At 37.9% G+C, this 20,442-nt stretch overlaps 1 protein-coding gene across 6 annotated transcripts in view; it reads right to left on the bottom strand.

Moving 5' to 3' along the window:
• LOC131681428 (kelch-like protein 17) overlaps positions 1-20,442 on the bottom strand; it is a 75,334-nt gene that overhangs the window by 13,763 nt on the left and 41,129 nt on the right. For all 6 annotated transcript variants that reach the window (XM_058962211.1, XM_058962210.1, XM_058962212.1 and 3 more), the window contains exons 3-6: positions 12,478-12,670; positions 12,146-12,242; positions 8,735-8,856; positions 210-324 (exon numbers count right to left, since the gene is read on the bottom strand). In XM_058962211.1, the coding sequence (XP_058818194.1) occupies positions 210-324; positions 8,735-8,856; positions 12,146-12,242; positions 12,478-12,670 (527 nt within the window). The remainder of the gene's footprint in view (positions 1-209; positions 325-8,734; positions 8,857-12,145; positions 12,243-12,477; positions 12,671-20,442) is intronic.

Genomic DNA, 20,442 nt, shown 5'->3' with positions numbered 1-20,442 from the left:
TTTGTGTAATGAAATTGATGATATTTTCAATTGTTAAGTGGTATTTGCAAGAACACAGAATCAATACTTCTACTCTTTGTACCTATAATTTTCACATTTAACTATTATTTTGCTAATTTCGGCGCAGTTGGTATGTTGATAGTAATTATAAATACGACAAATGAAAGCTGGTAGAAATGATTTGCATCTAAAAGCAATGCGAAACTTACCGGCGAAACTACGAATCCCCAGGCAATTCGAAGGGTGCAACTGGCGAAGTAAAAATTTGCAACAGGCCTCCCGAACTGATTGGATTTGCAGCAAGCTGGATGCTGGTAGCAGAACCTGGAAAGATGAACACGGCGGTCCAAACGAACGGTTAGTGATAGATATGGTGAAATAGATTATAGGGTGTCCCAGAATGTACGCTTCTAAAAGGCTATATAAGCTTCGTATTGAGCTTATTCGGTTTTATATTCAACTTTTCATGTTCTCTAGTATGCTCTCGACATTCAACGTGACAATTTGGAGATCCGATCAATTGTAAGAAAAGGAGCGATCTTACACTGCTAATCAATAACTTCAGCACACATTCATTTTTGACAATTTTTATCATTTTTCTATTTATGTAACAGAATCCGCTGTCTCAACATTTCTCCGCAAATGGGTTTTGGTAAGGGCCCAGAAATTTCAATCGGCCTTGATTTGGTTCAGTTTGGTGGTTTCATCTTGTCAGCTACGAATTGGCTTTATACCAGTCTACCATGATGCATCATCCTGGTCAAACCATTCGGAATTTGATTCGGAATCCTGCATGAAATCAGTATGGATTCTAACTCAAATGCAACAACCGATTCTGAAACCGATTGAGTTGGAATCGGTTGTTGCATTTGAGTTGGAATCCATACTGACTCCATTCAGAAATCCGAACCGGTTCCGGAATGAGTTTAACTGGGATGGTGTAATGTGTTTGTCATTCTTCAACATGTCGAAAACAGTCTATCTTCTGACCTCGCACAAAGCAAAAAGTACAAGGGACAGCCCAATGGGGTTGCTTGAACTGTACCCTAGGGCATTGCAAAAAATTTTTTTTTTTGAATTCTCAAAGGCCCCCCCTCTCATATTGTGACAAATGTCAAAGTAAACTCAGATGCCAAATTTCACATCATTTGGACAATTCCAGACCCCCGCCCACTTCGCTTGAAATTTTTGAAATTGGTGCTATGGGAAAATGTGGAGGAAAAATATATTAAATGCTATAACTTCTGAAGTAACAATCAGAAAATTACAATTTTTACCTCTTTTGAAAGGAAATAACCTTGGTATTGGAATGGAGATATTTCCGTTTCTATAAAAATACGGGAAAGTAGGTACTGGGTCAATTGGACCCCAAAATCCCCTATTTTTTAATTTTTCTGCTCCGTTGTGCAAACCATACATATTTTGCAGTTTTTCTAATGTGAAAAAATCTCAAAAATCGAACGGAACCTTTTAGACCTTGGTCCGAGTACGAGAAGTTGGGGTTATAGGGCCTTTTGTCATTTATATTGAATTTTATCATTTTCGCGTGCATAAATCTCTATTATTCTTCATTCAATTTTAATAAATTGTACCTTGTTGAACGTGGAAAATCCTTAGGAACAAAATAAAAATAGATTCGTTACCGGTAAAATTCAGAAACATCAAAATTTTCTGACATATAGTCTCGATTTCACATTTTTGTCATAAAATCGCACACATTAACTCCATTTAACAACAAAATTCTTATTTAATTTACTATTTATAGTGAAAAATGCGCTTAGGAATCACATGAGAAAAGTTTCATACCTGGAAAAATAGGTGAAGTTGAGGTATTGGGACATTTAATGAAAAAAATGTGGTTTGTAGAGTTAATGTCAAAAAATTTGATGTTTTTGAATTTTAACGCAAGCAAATCTATTTTTGTTGTATTTCTAAAAAATTTCCACGTTCAACAAGGTACAATTTATTAAAATTGAATGAAGAATAATAGAGATATATGTACGAGAAAATGATAAAATTTAATATAAATGACAAAAGGCCCTATAACCCCAACTTCTCGTATTCGGACCAAGGTTTAAAAGGTTCCGTTTGATTTTTGAGATTTTTTCACATTAGAAAAACTGCCAAATATGTATGGTTTGCACAACGGAGCAGAAAAATTAAAAAAATTGGGGATTTTGGGGTCCAATTGACCCAGTACCCCACTTTCCCGTATTTTTATAGAAACAAAAATATCTCCATTCCAATACCAAGGTTATTAAAAGAGGTATAAATTGTAATTTTCTGATTGTTACTTCAAAAGTTATAGCATTTAATATATTGTTCCTCCACATTTTCCCATAGCACCAATTTCAAAAATTTCAAGCGAAGTGGGCGGGGGTCTAGAATTGTCCAAATGATGTGAAATTTGGCATCTGAGTTTACTTTGACATTTGTCACAATATGAGAGGGGGGGGCCTTTTGAGAATTCAAAAAAAATTTTTTTTGCAATGCCCTACTGTACACGTAGGATTACACTACTTAATGTGAAATATTTTATATTTTAGTGCATTTGGGTCAATTCGGACCTAGCAACTATAGCTATAGAACTGGAACGTATCAACCGATTCACAAATAAACATTTTTCCTGAAAACCTGATCAATTGCGCACATTTTTTCTAATTCGGTATAAACGGTTCTGCGGAAAAATACATGAAAGATCCAGTGGCGTAGACAGAAATTTGGTTTGGAGGGGGTTTCGATGAAAATCGCAAATTTTTTGAAAAAATGCTAAAATTTAATATGAGTTTGATAAATTATTGAAAACTCAAAAACATAAGTAGTCTAACAGATGTCATTCCAGTCCACAAACAAGAAGGATCAACATGGAACAGTTTTCAAACCTCTATAGATTATTTTCTTGTATAATATGTCAATGAAGTCAAAAATTGCGATCTTTTAAAGTGGGATAAATGATCTAAAAAAATTTCAACGTTCAAGATCACCTAATATAATAATCCTTGACTTTGAAGGTTTGACAACTTCGGGAAGTTATCAACATAAAACAGCGCCTGCTTTGATATAGAAATTTTAGTGATTAACTCTCATAGAGGTAATTATGGTGAATTAATTTTTCAAAAATATTAAGAGACATGGTGCCTTCAGCAAAGTTTTTGATAATGTCATTTCAAACAATTTTGTTGAAAATATGAGGGCTACATAAATTCAACATATAGGGATTTAAATGGACTGGGCCTGCTATATTTCTTCTTAGTGAAGAAAAATTTAGGTGAAAACTATTTTTTTCTGCGCTACGGATAAAATTGTTTGAAACAATCATTGGGAGTTGAGAACACAAAACCTATAACTAAATTATGGATGGATGGAACTGAAACTTGTGTTTCGACTTCATCTCATCAGAATCCGACACTAACTTGGTGGGCGGACTAAGCTTGCGCCGAATTGATGCTAGCTCCTGAAAATGGAATCACTCTTTGTGTTTTTGAGTCCTTTTAATATCTGGGAATTATTTGTTTTATATCCAGTTCCCTTATTTTTTTTGTAAGCTTCAAAGGCACCTTGAACGCAATGTGAATTTATTATTTAATTACCGCAGAAGAGATTTATCAAATACAGTAATTTCAGAATAGCTTGTTGTAAAGGTTTTCTACTACTATATTTCGATACTCTGAATATGTGGGATATTTATGTCTTTGACAAAGTTGTTTGAAATAGCACTTTCGAAAACTTTGCTGGAGACATTAAGTCTCGACCCAAATTTGGTTGAAGAGTAATTCTTGTCTATAATTACTTCTAGGAGGATTAACCGTCAAAATTATTCTATAAGCAGATGAACAGTTTTACGTTTTAAAATTCTTCAATGTTACTTAACATCGAAATTTGGCAGTTTCGAATGAATGTGATCGTGACCGTTAAAAATTTATCGAGCATTAATTTTACTTTTCTTTATTAGTCAACCTTACAACTTGCAGTACTAGTACGTAGCACACAAAATTTTAGTACGCCATTCATTGCATCCTGCTAAGAGGCTATTCATATAGTTGATAATACAACAAAAATCTAATGCTCATAAAACCGATCCTGACCTGCTAGAGACAAAATTACATCAGCTTTCAACTAGTTTCTGAAATGTTATTCTTGTTGTTAACCATATTGAATTGTTGTTTGAACTCTACACAATCTAAAAAAATATATTTTCAGCAAATGTTGAAATGTATGTAAGTTTTCGGTAAACAAGCTTATGTTTTATATGCAATCAACCTATTCAAATTTAGATTCCCATTCGAAAAATTGTCTCTAATCCATATTTTGAAGCATCTTTCCAAAAATGAGCTCATAATAATTCAGACAGTTATTTTATTTTACTTTGCAGTAATTTGACAACTATGGGATTTTGGCTAAGAGATAAGTTACAAGATCCCCTTCCCATAATTTTCCAAAAGTTTTCATGACGCTTTTAACACAGTTCTCAATGTAGTGATCAGAGAATATTTTTCCAAAAATATTTTGTGGAATATTAAATTAAATTTGTCAGCATCAATTTTTTTTCAATCCAATTAATTTTGGTTTTTGGGGGGGGGGGGTTAACCCCCAAACCCCCCCCCCCCTGGCAACGCCACTGGAAAGATCCGAATTACCCCAACCCTGTTCCAATTCGGACCACCCATTTCTTATCGATTTTTTACAATAGAAATGAATTGCTATTTTGGTCAGCGGTATTTTGGCCTAAGTTATTTGATTTTCACAAAATTTCGAATTGTGAAATAAAAAGTTCTCTTTGATATATAAAACGTTGTAGTAAATTAAAAGTAAGAGCTGGGCCAAATTACCTAAAATAGGTTATGAGCTATGACGTCGAAATCTGTTAACCGATTTGTAAAAACATATGTTTTCCTAAATGCTCAACCGACTGCGCACACTTTCCTCTCAAACGGTTTTTCGCGATCGCGTATCAGATCGCATAAACGACAAAAGGTCCGAATTGGACCATTATTATTCACAAACCGATTTTAAAAAAACGCTTGATAGTCTCGCCCAAAACAAGATACTAAATAAAAGATATTTTCCGGCAGATCCAGAATCACTATAATGCACTTGATTTAATTAATTGTTATTGCCAACACAAATCTTGTTTGTCGGCTTTCACATTTTTCAAAAAGAGCGCTCCGAAACAACATTCACCCCTAGCGCACGCACACGAAAACTGAGGAACGCAAAATTTTGTGCGATAGAACAGATCTAAATGGCAAATGGTATATACACTTTTCATTATATTACCATAGCTGAGAAACAGCTTGCGGTCCGAATTGGCCCACTTTCCCCTATTAATAAATCAAATATATTTCTTTCGTACAGTTTAAGTATAACCAATCAACGTCAAATGTTACATATTGAACCAAACCTTCTTCAGGTCATTTTATTTGTAGTAGGCGTTCGAATCCGATTAAACTTATTTAAGAAGATCTGAAGAAAGAAAACAGAAAACTGCGACCGAAAACCGAACTAATATCTGGAACTGTTTTAAATATTTATGGAACAATCTCAACCTTGAAAAATTGCAAACACTTTTTATTGTGTGCGGTAGGAAACCCTGCCCGATACTGAACAACCAAGTTTCAGGCAATATTTAAAGTAGAATAGGCTGAGTGGAAATGAATCACGCGGAATCAATGAATTGATCGAATGTAAATAATAAATCTTCGCTGCGCTTTCCCTCGATTCGCGTGTTGCTAAGAAAGTTTTCGTCTTTGAGCAAGTTTCCCCACGTGTCCTCCGTAATGGATTCTACTTCTCCTGTAATTTGACTTCTACGTTTCCGTTATCCATATTTTTTATATTGTAACGACATATAATTAGCAAGGGACTGGAAGGTGAAGTATTTTTCAAATATTAAGAGCCATAGTACTCAAGGGAGAGCAAGGATTTGAAGTAAGAAAGTTTAGAAAAGCGTGGATCAGGGTCAATGAACATGCTTAGAGTTTCCCGGTTACTTAGTTTTTTGTCTTCTGCAGCGCAGGAGTCAGGATCTTTTGGCATAAAATGCGAATCACCTGAGTTTGCGGCATGTCCGGACAAGCGTAAAGTCAATTTAATGACTTATGCTGTCGGAGCCGACAAAAAGTTAAGTCACGGAAAACTTCCACCCTAAGCATTGTGCGACGATGAAACTCATTGACATTGATCCTGAATCCTGCGCTGCAGAAGACAAAAAGCTAAGTAACCGGGAAACTCTAAGCTACCCCGATCAGAAACACATAACAGAAATATTTCAAAACTATAACTCGCATTATTACTTGTTATAAATTTCTGTTATTTTAACTACTAACGAGACCTAATTTATAACACAATATGTTACAAAAAATGTGTTCTGTTATAATCTTGTTAATTCATTCTGATCGGGACATAACGTCAGTTTTGATTAATTTAGAAATTTGGCACAGGCAGAAAACTTTTTTGCGAAGAACAACATGCAACACGAGGTCCCCGAATGAATATCCACGTATATATGGAAAATGACATGGTGGACGTTTATATCCATGATCTGGCACTGCGCAGTAAGGAAAATTGCATCAAACGAATTATGTCGCAATACGGAGAAGTGGAATCTATAACGTATAACGTGTGGAGAATTTTTTTCATTGGTATTCCCAACGGCGTTCGTATTGTGAGGATACACTACCTTCTTACATGATTATCTAATGAACATCACCGAAGGATGGCGTAACCTATAACCAAACAACGCTGATCACATATCCCGGGCAGACCGTTAGATGCCAATTCTGTAATCAGACAGCCCACTACGGAAAAACATGTGCCGAAGCAACTAGTCAAAACTCATCTACTACAGTCACCGACACTTACAGATAAACCAAAAACAACAACCTAATTAACTAATAATGCAGGGACAACGACCATGGCAACCGCTTCCAAACCAAACAACTAGCATCATCAATAAAGAAGCAAATATCGATGAAGACGGATTTACAACAGCGACCCGACAGAACAAGATGAACCTTGACCGTGAACAGCAAGAAAGCAGTACTTATGATGACATAGATCTGACCGATAACGCGAGAGAAGGCAGACTGAATGACCACCAAGCTGCGCCGGATAAGGCAACTAATCACCGCCAAGGAACAGGATCTCAACACACAACAGCAAACTGCGTCAACAAGATCGGACAGACAGGCATTCTTAGTATTTTTTTAGTTTTGCTTATTGTAAAAACTTAAAAGATTAACGGTTCAATTGTGCTAACGCATAGAGCCGTGTTAAATAAATCTATAGAAGGAAAACAACAATTTAATTCATTTTATTGTCCAATATTTTAACTTGATGGCAAACACCTAAAGATCGAGTCATGCCGTATCGTTTCTATCTAGTACGGATCGAGCTGGCAACAAAACCACCAGAACAGTTTATGACCGTCAGTGGTGCACATAATTTGGGTGTCCGCTGAAGCAATGTGTCAACGAAAGAGAAAACTTTTCTCTTTTGCTTGCTATCAATGGCAGTGCTGGGCGATTAACGGTTCGTCTGTAATTTCCTCCCAAAGTGAATTTTGACAGTTGGTTTTTGAGCCCTAATCATATGTTTGTCGAGAATTCTTCATTTCAAGAGCTTCCATTCCCGTGCTCGAGACGCTTTACCAAATGCATGGGAGACGTGTTGTTTAAACGTAAGTTTGGAATCCAGAATCACTTCCACATCCTTCACGTGACTGACGCGTTCAATGTGTTTCTAGTAGATGGTAGGAAAAATAAATCGAAACCTTCTTCTGTGGAAATGATATATACGAACACTTCAGCAAAGGCATGAAGCTGCTGTTGGAGAAATCTGCAATCCGCAATTGAAGGAGTTAGATGAAAAATCTTGAGATCATCCGCTTAGGACAACCGTGGAGTCTTCAAATCTAGTTCTGATATCATTGTAGTATAGCAGTAACATCAACAGTCTCAAGTGGCTTGCTTGAGGTATTCCTGGCGTAGAAGTGAAAGTGGGAGTCTGACCATTTAATATGACAACCGCTATCTCTCAGTCTGTGAGGTGTGAGGTTATTTTATCGAAAACGGCAGATAAGTCGAAGTGAATAACGTCGGTTTGAGCACGATGTACAATACTCTCTGTTATGTACGATGTTAAACACAGCAGGTTACGCAGTTGACCATCCAGACAAAAAGCCGTGTTTATCGTCACTTAGGTACTGCTTACAGTCAGTGAGTCTGAAAAGGTTCCATAATCGCCAGCTCAAACAATCTTGAGACAGCACTCAATGAATTTATTCCACAGTAATTATTCCCCTATTTATGGAAAGGGTACATGTTCATGTATTTCCAGCAAGATGGAGCAACTCCTCTAGCAATAAATGCTCGAATGATGTGAAGAAGCGGAGTAATCAAATCTTCGATATCCCTTTTCAGGATAACAAAGGGAAACCCGTCTTTCCCCATTTTCCAATTGACTTAGAAAAAGGATGGGAATATCCTTTTTGCTCGACCAGTCATGGTTAGCTGTTTGAACGTCATCTATCGAAAGCAAACTTCTTTTGCAAGATTTAGGTTATACTGGCCATGACGCAAAGATTACCAGTTGCGTCATATATAATAAGGATGCATATTGCATAAAATCAAATAATCGCATAATACACAAAAATAATGTCACGGCACTAACTTCATGTGCTTAAACATACTGGGACACCTTATATTTATTGGGTAGGTATTTGAGTTTGATTTACCTGCACGTTTTCCTCGGTGATGGTTATTTCCCCGCTGTACGCATAGTCGATGAGTTGCTTCAACGATGATGGATCGATATCATGCAGAGTGACAACATCTCGATTCCTTTCTAGCATGTCATCTGTAGGGATGGGGATCCAAAAATTGAAAGAAATGTTTTTGTCAACTCATATGCGATGGTAGAAATCATAAGAAGGGTAAAGTTTTCCAAACGAAACGTGAGAAGCAATTCTTGTTTGGCACTATTAATGTTTTGTAAATTATTCTGTTTAATCAGAAAAATTGTTCATACCCAAAACCAAAGACAGCAACATTGTAAAGTCAATTCGTTTTCCAAATTTTCAATAAATTTTCATTTTTTCAATAATTTTCGAATGCTTAAAATATCGTTGACAACTATTTTTGTTGCAATTTAATGTTTTGAAATATATTCAGATAAATGTCCACCGCGACTATGTTTTAAAAATCACTTTTATTTTAATAATTTTTCCAAAGACAATTGGAGCACAATGAAAAAAATTCCAAGGACGTCAAAGCCAACCTGCATTACCGTTTTTCTAGAGGATTTGTCTATCGAACATAGGCTTTAATAAATCGATGGTTGCAACGGTCGTATGACGAAAGAATGGGCTCAGGATGTCATTCGTGTACAAATCACTGTCACCTTATTGGGAGGAATTAGGTTTTCCAGGATCTCATCTGGCTGTTCATCACTCTGAATAGGAAGTTTTGTTCATTTAATACCCCATATACCAAAAATGAGCTTCACCTGAAAAGTTGAAGCTAGCTACAATTGGAAAGAAAGTTGGCTTGACCGATTTGATTGAAGATTTCAAAATTTGAAGACGTTGCACAGTGGCGGATTTGGCTAGAAACCTGGCCAAAAGTCGAAAATTGCATGGTAGTGCTTTGGGGTCTAGTACATGAAAGTCCTTCAGATGGTGCTGCCGCATGCTATTTTAAGTGAAACACTCAAAAATTTTCATATTTGAGGTGTTGACACATCCAAACAGTTTAAACCATCGCGCTTTGCTCATATTTTTCATCGAGCGCCCGAAATATCAGTATTATTCAAGTGTAGCTTGATAAAAGTGTCGGTTTCAAATGTGTAATAATGGAAAGTTATGCTGACGGTATGTATTTTAATTATATGTACTGATGTCAAAACATATTATTTTGTTTGTCTATAGAAAATGTCAATAACTTTCACGCTTTTGTAGCAGACGGTTTCAACAGACACTTTTGCTAAATTATTGAAATACTTTTTTTGTCCACGTATGTTCACTACGTTTTAAGGCAATTTGTGTTCCTTGAACGATTCTCTATTTGGAACATAATAGAATTCTTGCCCGAATTTGCCCGTTTATGAGTAATCTTTGATTAAGTGGAGACGGAGATGGATCATAAGATTTTTAGATTAAAATTTGGACTCGTACTTTTAATTACTACTGCACCTCCGGTTGTCATAGCGAGTCGCACAATACTGCATTTTGATCAGAAAGAATTGTGTATTTAGTGGTGAAAATTTCATCGAGATTCATAAACATGTTCAAAAGTTATCAAAAGTGGAACGCAAAAGACGTAAATAATTTTGGTCGTTCATATTGAAATCCAACGAGGTCAACAGAAGTAATCGCCAAAGGTTCCAAATATCAAAAATCGATTATGGATGCCATGATTAAACGTTATCGGGGAACTATGACCTTTGATCATGCAAAACAAAACAAATCTAAAGGTGGAATATATGACTGGATACTACAAGCGAAAAGAGTAGAGTAGTGCAAAAGAATACTTGGATTACTTTGGCCAAAGAGCTCACTTTGGCGTACACTCCAGTTTGTCGAATTTGTTTGTGAGAAGGTTAACAGTCGTAGCATGTCAGCAAGCATGACAATAAAACGTGGTTGCTCAAAACTATAACAGGAAGCAGTACTAGTATGTTCTGACCAAGTATAACGCAAGAATTTAAATGTTTCATCGTATAATAATGTACTTTGGACAAATCCTCGGTCAAATTTAATTTAAATAAAACTATCAATCTTAGTGAATTTCACTTAATTTCGTATTTTTCTCATATTTATTTTTAGTTATTGCAACTTGCATGCAAACTTGTTGTCAATTTTCACTCCATGCATTTCATCACAGAATCGGCTTATTTTCTGTATATTAGAAAAATACTATTACCCTCTTAATGCATGCAAATTAACAAATTCTATCATTTAGCTACACACTATTTAAAATTCGATACATTATAAACGTTATTGGCATACACTGGAGCCATTAAATCTTCATTCGTGAAAATTTACTTATTTTTTTATTAAAATGTCGGCCATTTTGCATGTGCCATTTTGAATTTTGAAAATCTGACATCAAAATCGTAATCTGCGCCCCAAAAAACCATGGTATACACCTTTGCAGATCAATCAAAACCATTTTCGACTTTTGGCCAGGTTTTTAGGGAAATCCGCCACTGTGCGTTGTTCAAGCTTATATTTTAGGCATGATAAAAATGTAAAGAAAATCGAACAAATTAAAAGAAATGGTTGATTTCCAACTCAGTCATAAACATATCGCCAATAAAAAAATGCTAAAAAACACCCTGTGACAATGTGTTTTTGCTTCGACGGCCCACAATGATTCCAAATTATAAGAAATTGGTCATGTTTTCTGGCTTTCTCTTACGATTCTGGTGTCATAAAAAAAATTAAAATCACGCTGCGTTTCTTTCGGGATAAATTCGTAATTTTTCTTTAGGTGGAATAGCCGCAATTTTGCTTAAGGTGGACATTCTATTTCTGAAAATATTTTTTAAAATAAATAATCAAATATTGTTTTCTGTCGTTTTATTACTAGCTTATTTTGAGCAACATTGCTATCTATTTATAAATTCATCCAAGCGGAATATATAATATCCCCGGATAGACTGGAACATCTCGGGTATCTGGTGGACAATTCTCAATTCTGAATTATTAATCCAAAATATGGAAAAAAATCATCATAAAATAGTGGTTCAGTACATTTTGCCTTGAGACAATGTGAATTTTGACATTTTGTCCATTTCGATCATTATCTTGGCTCGGGAAAAGTTGACTACTTAATTTAGATTATGCTTGTCAGAAGTATTTGCAGCACACTATGCACAACACTAGCAATGGCCAGGAACACGACTAAAATCGACGACATCTGAAATCGTAATTTGATTCCTTGTTCATTTCGATATTGGTTTTGCTCCCCTTTTGCCGCATCAGAATCAGAACGATATTGGATTTGCTTCAATTTTCGCTGGCGTCGAAAGCAGCTGAATATTGACCACCTGCCATGAAGTACATACCATTTGGCAATGCAAGCACGTTTGCTGGGAAGGTTTGCGAAGGAGCTTTTTGTTGGTGCGTACAGGTGGGAATACTTACCGTTAAACATAGCATAGAAATAGGGTGAAACGGACGCCAGTATGACCTTATGTGCATTTATGGTTTCACCTCCGACTTCCAGCGTTACGTCACAGAGCTGCGATGTGTTTTTCGGATAGAATTGAGCGCAAGCCAGCATGGAACGAGTGAAAAGTTCAAATGGAAATTGGATATGAATAAATCAGTGCTTGTGTGTGGTGCAACATGTGCATTCACGGTACAGGTGTTTAGTCAACAGTTGAAATGTTATTTTCAACACCTGCAATTTGCACGTTTCCAACTGTTTCGAGCTTGTTTCAGGTTTTAGGGACAAGAGAAAGGATTTGGCTGACCTGAGCGTTGTGCCGCATGCGGCTGATGGCGGAAAATGACGCTATGCAGTGGCCAGGATTCTGGTGGTAAGCCTGTGGCAGCATGTCATCACTGGATATGTTTGGTGGGCTGAGGTCACTCGGTGTTTGCGTCGAGTTGCTCGTTACGGTTGTGACATCTTCCCCATTAGTTCCGTCGGCTGCTACAGGAGAGCTGGAATGAGAAAGTATGGAATTTTTTTTCTTTACGACAAAATAATTATGGAACAAAGAAAGCTTTCGATGCGTAGAGAAAGATACGCGACAATGAAACAATGAAAGCTGTTTATTCACGATTTGTGAACACTTTTCCCTAATGGAGGCGAACAGTTGTTTATCACGGAAGTATTGTGATTTCTTTTTCCCATCGTAATGGAATGGAGGAATGGAGAGAAAAAGTTCGTTGACATCCTTACAAGCAGGCGCTATAATTTTGTCTACGCCCTTGCATGTCGGCTTGTCCATTATTTCCCCAGCATTGTATTATACAAAATCATTGTTTAGAATATGTTATAGGTTTCATACGGGAGCTCACTTTGAGCAAAAATACGGGATGTGGACTAGACTGCCCAGAAAAATGATGAATTTTTGAAAACTCAATCGGCCCACCCCTGAGTCGATTCCTAATCCCACCAGGAGTACTTGCACCATATTTGAAGCAAATCGGACAAGTCTTACTACCGGACCCATGTGCCTGAAGTTTGTATCGAATTTTTCAACAATTTACATGGAGAAAACTCCCTAGTTCGTATTTTCACCACTAGGTGGCACTGTATACATCGTATTATCACTGTAAACGAAAATAAGAAAGATAATTTAATCGTCTACAACTTTGTCGAAGACTGCTAGTCAATCCGGCTTTGTTAAAAGAAGTTATTAAACTTTTAACGAAGTGATGTCTGAGTCAGTTTTGCATGGGGCCTAGCAGTGCATGGTTGTGTATCAGTACTCGAGTCCCGCGAACTATACATTATTGTGAAATAATGGTTTGATTTAGCTGAATAGTATGTTAACAATATTTGTATTAAATAATACGAGCTATGTTTTGGTTAGAAAATTTTAGTTCTACCTGTGACCGCATAGAGGGCGCCACCACTAGCTTTTCATAGAAGAGAGATAGAGTATCAAGATGTTCGGATGAAATACTGAAAAATACCTGCTCTATAACTTTGTAGAAGACACCAAATTTCTATTTCTCTCCGTTGAAAAGTTAGTGTTGGCGCCCTCTATGCGGTAACAGGAGGAACTAAAATTTTCTAACCAAAGCATGACTCGTATTATTTACTATAATTCTTGTAAACATACCATTGAGCTAAATCTAACGATTATTTCACAAAAATGTTTAGTTCGTGTGAATCGAGTACTGATACACAACCATGCACTGTTAGGCCCCATGCAAAACTGACTCAGACATCACTTCGTTAAAAGTTTAATAACTCCTTTTAACAAAGCCGGATTGACTAGCAGTCTTCGACAAAGTTGCAGACAATTAAATTATCTTTCTTATTTTCACTTACTGTGATAATACGATGTATACAGTGCCACTTAGCGGCGAAAATGCGAACTGGTGGGTTTTCTCCATGTAAATTGTTGAAAATTTCCATACAAACTTCAGCCACGTTGGTCCGGTAGTAAGACTTGTCCGATTTGCTTCAAATATGGTGCAAGTACTCCTGGTGGGACTAGGAATCGACTCAGAGGTGGGCCGATAGGGGTCATTTTTTCCTGTCACTCTAATGTGGACGTTGTTCAAAAGTTTAATGTTTTTTAGTCATACTCATCTAAAAGTTTTTTTTTTAAATCCATCATCTAAATACAGTCGTCATGATTTTACATATTTTTTTCAGAAAACAGTAAAATGTAAAAATCTGACTACAAATCAAATTTAACGCGTAATATACATAGTGCTTTAAACTCTGCCAATGTTGTTGCACGTTTAATCTGTGTTGTGGCATCGAATACACTAGACATAGTCCTATGTACAATAAGAATTTCTGCAATCTACTAAATAAATACTTTGATGTTCTTGCATTAGACGCATTTCTAATGTTTTCAATTCAATCAAACACAATCTCCGCCGTAGGACTTGCAAGCTTACCATTCACACATGCTCACATATTCGGTGTCGGTTTCAGCGGCAAACTTGTTTATGTTTTAGTTTGGCAACACTGCTATTTCATCCAAAACTATTTCCCCAATGTAAATAATGCATAACATCGTTTCGTGTCTATTCTGAATTAGAATCATGCCTTCTTTGTATTGTAGTTCAAATATAGCATAATCCATGATGAAACAAATCGAATGAGAACAAAACAGTATAATAAATTATCTTGTAAAAGTGTTAGTCGATTTTGCTTGCTTTGCTTTTAGTCGACAAGGTGTATTTCACATAAATATGTTTTATGGTGTCCCTGGTCATATCGTCCCAAAATAATGTGCCTCATAACGTCCGGGACTTTATGACGTACAACAGTGGTACAAAATGCACGTCTTAAGGGGAGATTGTTATTCAAAATTTTCATAAATTTGACTTGTTTTTCTTTGCACTACGGACTACCTGTTCCAGTGGTAAAAGTACACCAAACAGGGAACCCCAATTCCATAGTGTCATGCGACCAGTGCTATGGGTAAAATTGTGGAGGGGGTTTAAAACATTCTCAATGGCGAACGGAGCCTGGGAAGAGTTGGGCGAACTCCCCAGTATGCTGCATTACGCAGCGGAATGTTCACTCTACGCACCGAAGTTTTAATGTAGAATACATTTAAGCTTTCAATATAGGGGTCCCGTTTCAAAATATCAGCTGCGGCGCCGCGTCAGATTTTGAACGTTAATAACGTTTATCATACTTAACAGAATGATTTGATTTTTAGGCCGATTTGTTGGAAATATGTTCCTCTATGCTGTATTAAAATTTGAAGTATGTATAACATGCACTAATAACAAAAAATTGTGTTTTGAAAAATCTTTCGAAAACGACTCGGAAAAGTGGAAATTTTCAGCCCATCCCGCACAGAGCCGTCAATATGGTTGACCAACCGAACAATAAAATAATGAAAAGTTTATATATAGGTCCACTGTTCCTATGACTATTCGTATTGGGTTGCTTGACGAGAGCAGTTGGTGGGGGAAAGACGGCATATTCCTTTGGTTAGGCCATTAGAAGCTGGACGGAAATGTATGGCTCATGCACGGCACGAGAACGAGCGAGAAAGCGATAGTAGTGCATATTAGCACGATTATATAAATATCTGTCGGTCGGTTTTTCTCATCATTCGTATTCGTTCAAGTACTAGCAAGCAGCCAGTCCATCGGAGGAAAGCAGTTGGCAATGACGACGGTCCGAAAAAGTGCCCCAGCTACTGGTGACCTATCGCAACCAACTACCAATCAGGAACTGTCGTCCTGCAAGAATTTCACCCCAACTAAAGGGCAACAGAGCAACTAATCTGTAGGCTATCGTTCCAGCGTCTGGTTCGTGAGATTGTACAGGACTGCAAAGTCGAGCTACGCTTACAAAGCTCAGTCGTAATGATGCCCCGAGAAGCCAACTATGCCTACTTGGTCGGTTTGTGCGAGGATGCAAAATAGTGCGCCAAGCGCATAACTTTCAGGCCAAATACATTAAACTGGCTCACCGTGTCCGCGGGGAGTGCGTCTGAATTATGCTCCCGCAATAAAACAATAAACGGTTCTTTACAGGACCAATTAATTGTGTTCTAATAAGAGTTAAACTGAAATTTACATTTTATGGTGTATTACAAATAATCTTCAGAAAGCTATATAAGAAATACGATGTGTGGAAAGAAAGAAAGAGCATTTTTTTTTCATCATTCGTATTCGTTCAAGCACTAGCAAGCAGCCAGTCCACCGGAGAAAAGCAGTTGGCAATGATGACGGTCCGAAAAAGTGCCCCAGCTACTGCTGGCCCATCGCAACCAACTACCGATCAGGAACTGTCGCCATGCCAGTATTTCGCCCCAACTAAAGGGCAACGGAGCAACTAATCCGCTGGCTAACATTCCAGCGTCTGGTTCGTAAGGTTGTGTATTACTTCAAAGTCGAGCTACGCTTACAAAACTCAGCCGTAATGAAGCCAGTGATGCCTACTTGGTCAGTTTGTTTGAGGATACAAAATAGTGCGCCAAGTACGTAACTTTCTCGCAAAAGAAATCAAACTGGCTCACACTGTCGCGTAAATTACAATAAAAGCAACGGTTCTTTTCAGGACCAATCAATTGTATTCTAGTGAGAGTTAAACTGAAACTTTCATTTTAAGATGTGTAACAAATTTTCAACAAGCAACATAATACGTTGTGTGGAAAGAAGTAGCTTGCACACGGAACAAAAATTTTAATCATCTTCTCGCTCGTTTCGTGCACTGCTTTTCCATTCCTTTCTGCTGCTATTATTAGTATAACCAAAACGAATGTACGTGTTTCCTCACCATCCCTCTAGTGATCAGTGTTGCTTCAATTGCATGTGTTTAAGAGAAACGTTGAAGTCGCATGCTTCTATTCGCGCTTTTTGGCAGCCTCCGTGAACTAACTGCATTAAATGATTTGTTTGTGCAGCTCCGTGCTAGTAGCAAACAAAATGGCCCTACCAGCGTCTGAATCGTGAGATTGTGCAGGATTTCAAAGTCGAGCTAAGCTTATAAAGTTCAGCCGTAATTAAACGTCTCGAATTGAAGTCACGACGCTCCGGTTATGTCACAGCCATTACCCACCCATCTTTTTTATTGTGACCACGACTAACGGTTTAATATAGAAACTGACCCCATTTCAATATTTCGGAAGGAACAAGTTTGGAAAGTTTGTAACTTTCATTGTAGTTAACCAAATTACACAATGTTCGCACCAATGATTAAGAAATATGACCAGGAATCTTCTATTAGATTTGTAAGTATGTATAATTTACATGAATAAAGAAAAATTGATTTTCAGGAATCAATTATTATCTGTTCTGCCATTGGTTAGTACTATGCAACCATCATTTTTGTAAAGAATAATTTGAAATATTCCTCGCCTAAATCACCTTTTGTCCGAAAATTCCAATGAGTATCAACATTTTTGAAGAACGTGTTCCTTATGTATTCTACATCTCTCCAGTTATGTCGCAGATATTACCCACCCATCTTTTTTTCACCGATGATCCGCTTAATTTTGCCGAATTTTTGTTGGCTGGGGGTTTGCTGAGACTCTCGGCTGATGGTTGTTCGGTGAAGTTTTGTTGAGTTTCGAATATCAAATTTCGATATGTACAGATGAACCTGCTCAGAGGCCGTGTGGTATCCCGCCAAGAATTGAGCCACTGGGGTCCTGCTCCCATATCGTAGGAGGCGACTGAAAGTAGGAGACCCTAAGTCAAGGTGTAGTTCCGTGCCGAAGACTTGATGACTGGAGGGTCTAAAATATGCCTGTCGCGCACGGAGCATTTTGGATTTTGCCCTTACTGTATTATGCGAATCTCTGACACAGTGGACCATTATTTTCTTCGCAAATCGTGGGAATCAGATAATCGTGTCTTATTTAAACCTGATATGGCTCGCTATATGCGGTAACATCCCAACTCGCTTGGTGTCCTTTAGTTGTTGTGCAATTTATGTTGGAGATGAAATGTACAGTTCTCTAATCAACAATGGTTAGAATAGCACAAATCAATCTCCAACATAAACGTACAGCAACTATGAATTTATCTCGACTCATGCAGGAAGGTAAAGCTTCCATAGCATTGGTTCAAGAACCGTATTTCCATAAAGGAAATTTCTATTTTGGAAAATTACTTAACACAGCCTTCATTGCCTACAACAAGACAGGCATGACTAACCCACGTGAAATGCCTCGTGCTTGCATTCTTGCAAATAAGGCTATTGACACGTGTCTCATATCGGAGCTCACAACTCGCGATATCTTCTGATGATTTCAAAATCGTTGTATCGTATTGTATCAGAAATGGGCTTCCGCTCATTATCGGCAGTGATGCGAATGCTCATCACATCATTTGGGGCAGCTCAGAGATCAATCTGAGAGGCTCTGAACTGATGGAGTACATAAGTAGTACAAATCTCCATATTCTGAATGTGGGAAACCGACCAACTTTTGCGAGGTCTGGAAGGGAAGAGGTGTTAGACATAACACTTTGCTCTGATAGAATTTTGCATGAGGTGGGAAACTGAACCGTCTCATAATCATAAATATATATTTTTCGATCATTTTGATGTCACCTTCAATGTGGTAACATATCGTAATCCTAAATCTACAAACTGGGACCTCCTTTTGGCAAACTGGGCGACTAAATTTCATGAATATTTTACAACAATTAGTCAACTAGACGACTTAGATGACGTCGTGGATACGACAAACTCATTCTCCTCATTCTACGAAGAAGCTTGTCCACTTCGTACTGTTAAATCGACTAGGGGAACCCCTTGGTGGAGGGCTGAGCTTGAAAGAATGAAGAAAGTTATGATAAGAGCTTGGAACCGGCGTCAGCGTGATGACTCCAGAGCTTTCAGGTCAGCTCGTAGTGCATATAAGAAATGTCTTAGATTTGCAGAACGGGCTGGCTGGCAAAGCCTATGCACTAATGTCTCTAGTCTGATCGAGGCTAGCAGGTTAAATAAAATTCTCTCCAAATCGAATGATTTTCAGATGAACTCCTTAAAAACCAGAGATGGTGTTTATGTGACGGACGAAAAAGATGTTCTTAATTGTCTCTTCGACACACACTTTCCAGGTTGTATCGATCCGGAGTTGAACAATGTTCACAGATCCCATTCTGGTGATTCGGACTCGTGGGCGTTAGCACGCACATTGGTTTCCACTGAATCGGTCAAGTGGGCAGTTGACAGCTTTGCTGGAAGCGACGTGCGGTCATGGGATACCTGCGTGTATCTCGGGTTGGATAAATGCAATGCTTAGTAACCGCATACTTTGGTCGTCACTGCGACAGGCTGAGATACGGAAGTTGAGTATTTGCGGTTGTCCTCAGGGCGGTGTTCTGTCACCTTTGTTATGGAACTTGGTAGCTGACGGCTTGTTGAAGAAACTCAATGAGCTTGGATTTCCAACCTACGGGTTTGCTGACGATTATCAAATACTAATTAGTGGATTTTGCATCGGAACAATCTTTGACTTAATGCAACCGGCATTAAGAGCTGTCGAACAGTGGTGTCGATAAGTTAAACTATCAGTTAACCCAAACAAAAGTTCAATGGTTCTTTTCACGAAGAAGCGAATAACAACCCGGGTTCGTCCCTTACAGTTCTTTGATTCTGAGCTACTGTGTGCAGATCAAGTCAAATACGTTGGAGTCATATTGGATTCCAAACTGAATTGGTCTGCTCACATTGAGTTCAGAGTCAAGAAAGCGTGCATGGCCTTTGGTCAGTGCAGACGAACTTTTGGAAAGAATTGGGGCATCTATTGGATTTACACGACAATTGTACGTCCAATACTGTCATACGGATGCCTTGTGTGGTGGCAGAGGGGAGAGGTGGTGACAAACCAGTCAAAGCTAAACCATCTGAAAAGAATGGCGCTCATGGCGTTGACTGGTGCTTTCACCACGACTCCGACTGCTGCTCTTGAGGCACTTCTAAATATCAAACCATTACACATACACCTCCAACAAGAAGCACTATCATGTGCATACAGACTGCAGGTTACTGGGCTTTGGAACAGTAATCATGTTGATCTTGCTACCAGTCATACACGATTGTGGTCACAAATGGTTACATGGAGTGAAGATATTCTTGCTCCCAGCGATATTACACTCACTTGTAGTTTTCCTTACAGGACATTCCATGTGAAAATTCCCTCTCGAGAGGAATGGTTGTCTGACTTTATGGAAAGACAACAACAAACGCAAGTGGTCTGCTACACTGACGGTTCTCTGATGGAGGGACGTGCTAGTGCTGGTGTCTACTGTCGTGAAATGAGATTGGA

The sequence above is a fragment of the Topomyia yanbarensis genome, chromosome 2 (genome assembly GCF_030247195.1).
Source record: "Topomyia yanbarensis strain Yona2022 chromosome 2, ASM3024719v1, whole genome shotgun sequence".
Classification (NCBI taxonomy): Eukaryota; Metazoa; Arthropoda; class Insecta; order Diptera; family Culicidae; genus Topomyia; species Topomyia yanbarensis.
The sequence above is the reverse complement of the archived record's forward strand: the minus strand, read 5'-3'. Positions and strand labels throughout refer to the sequence as shown.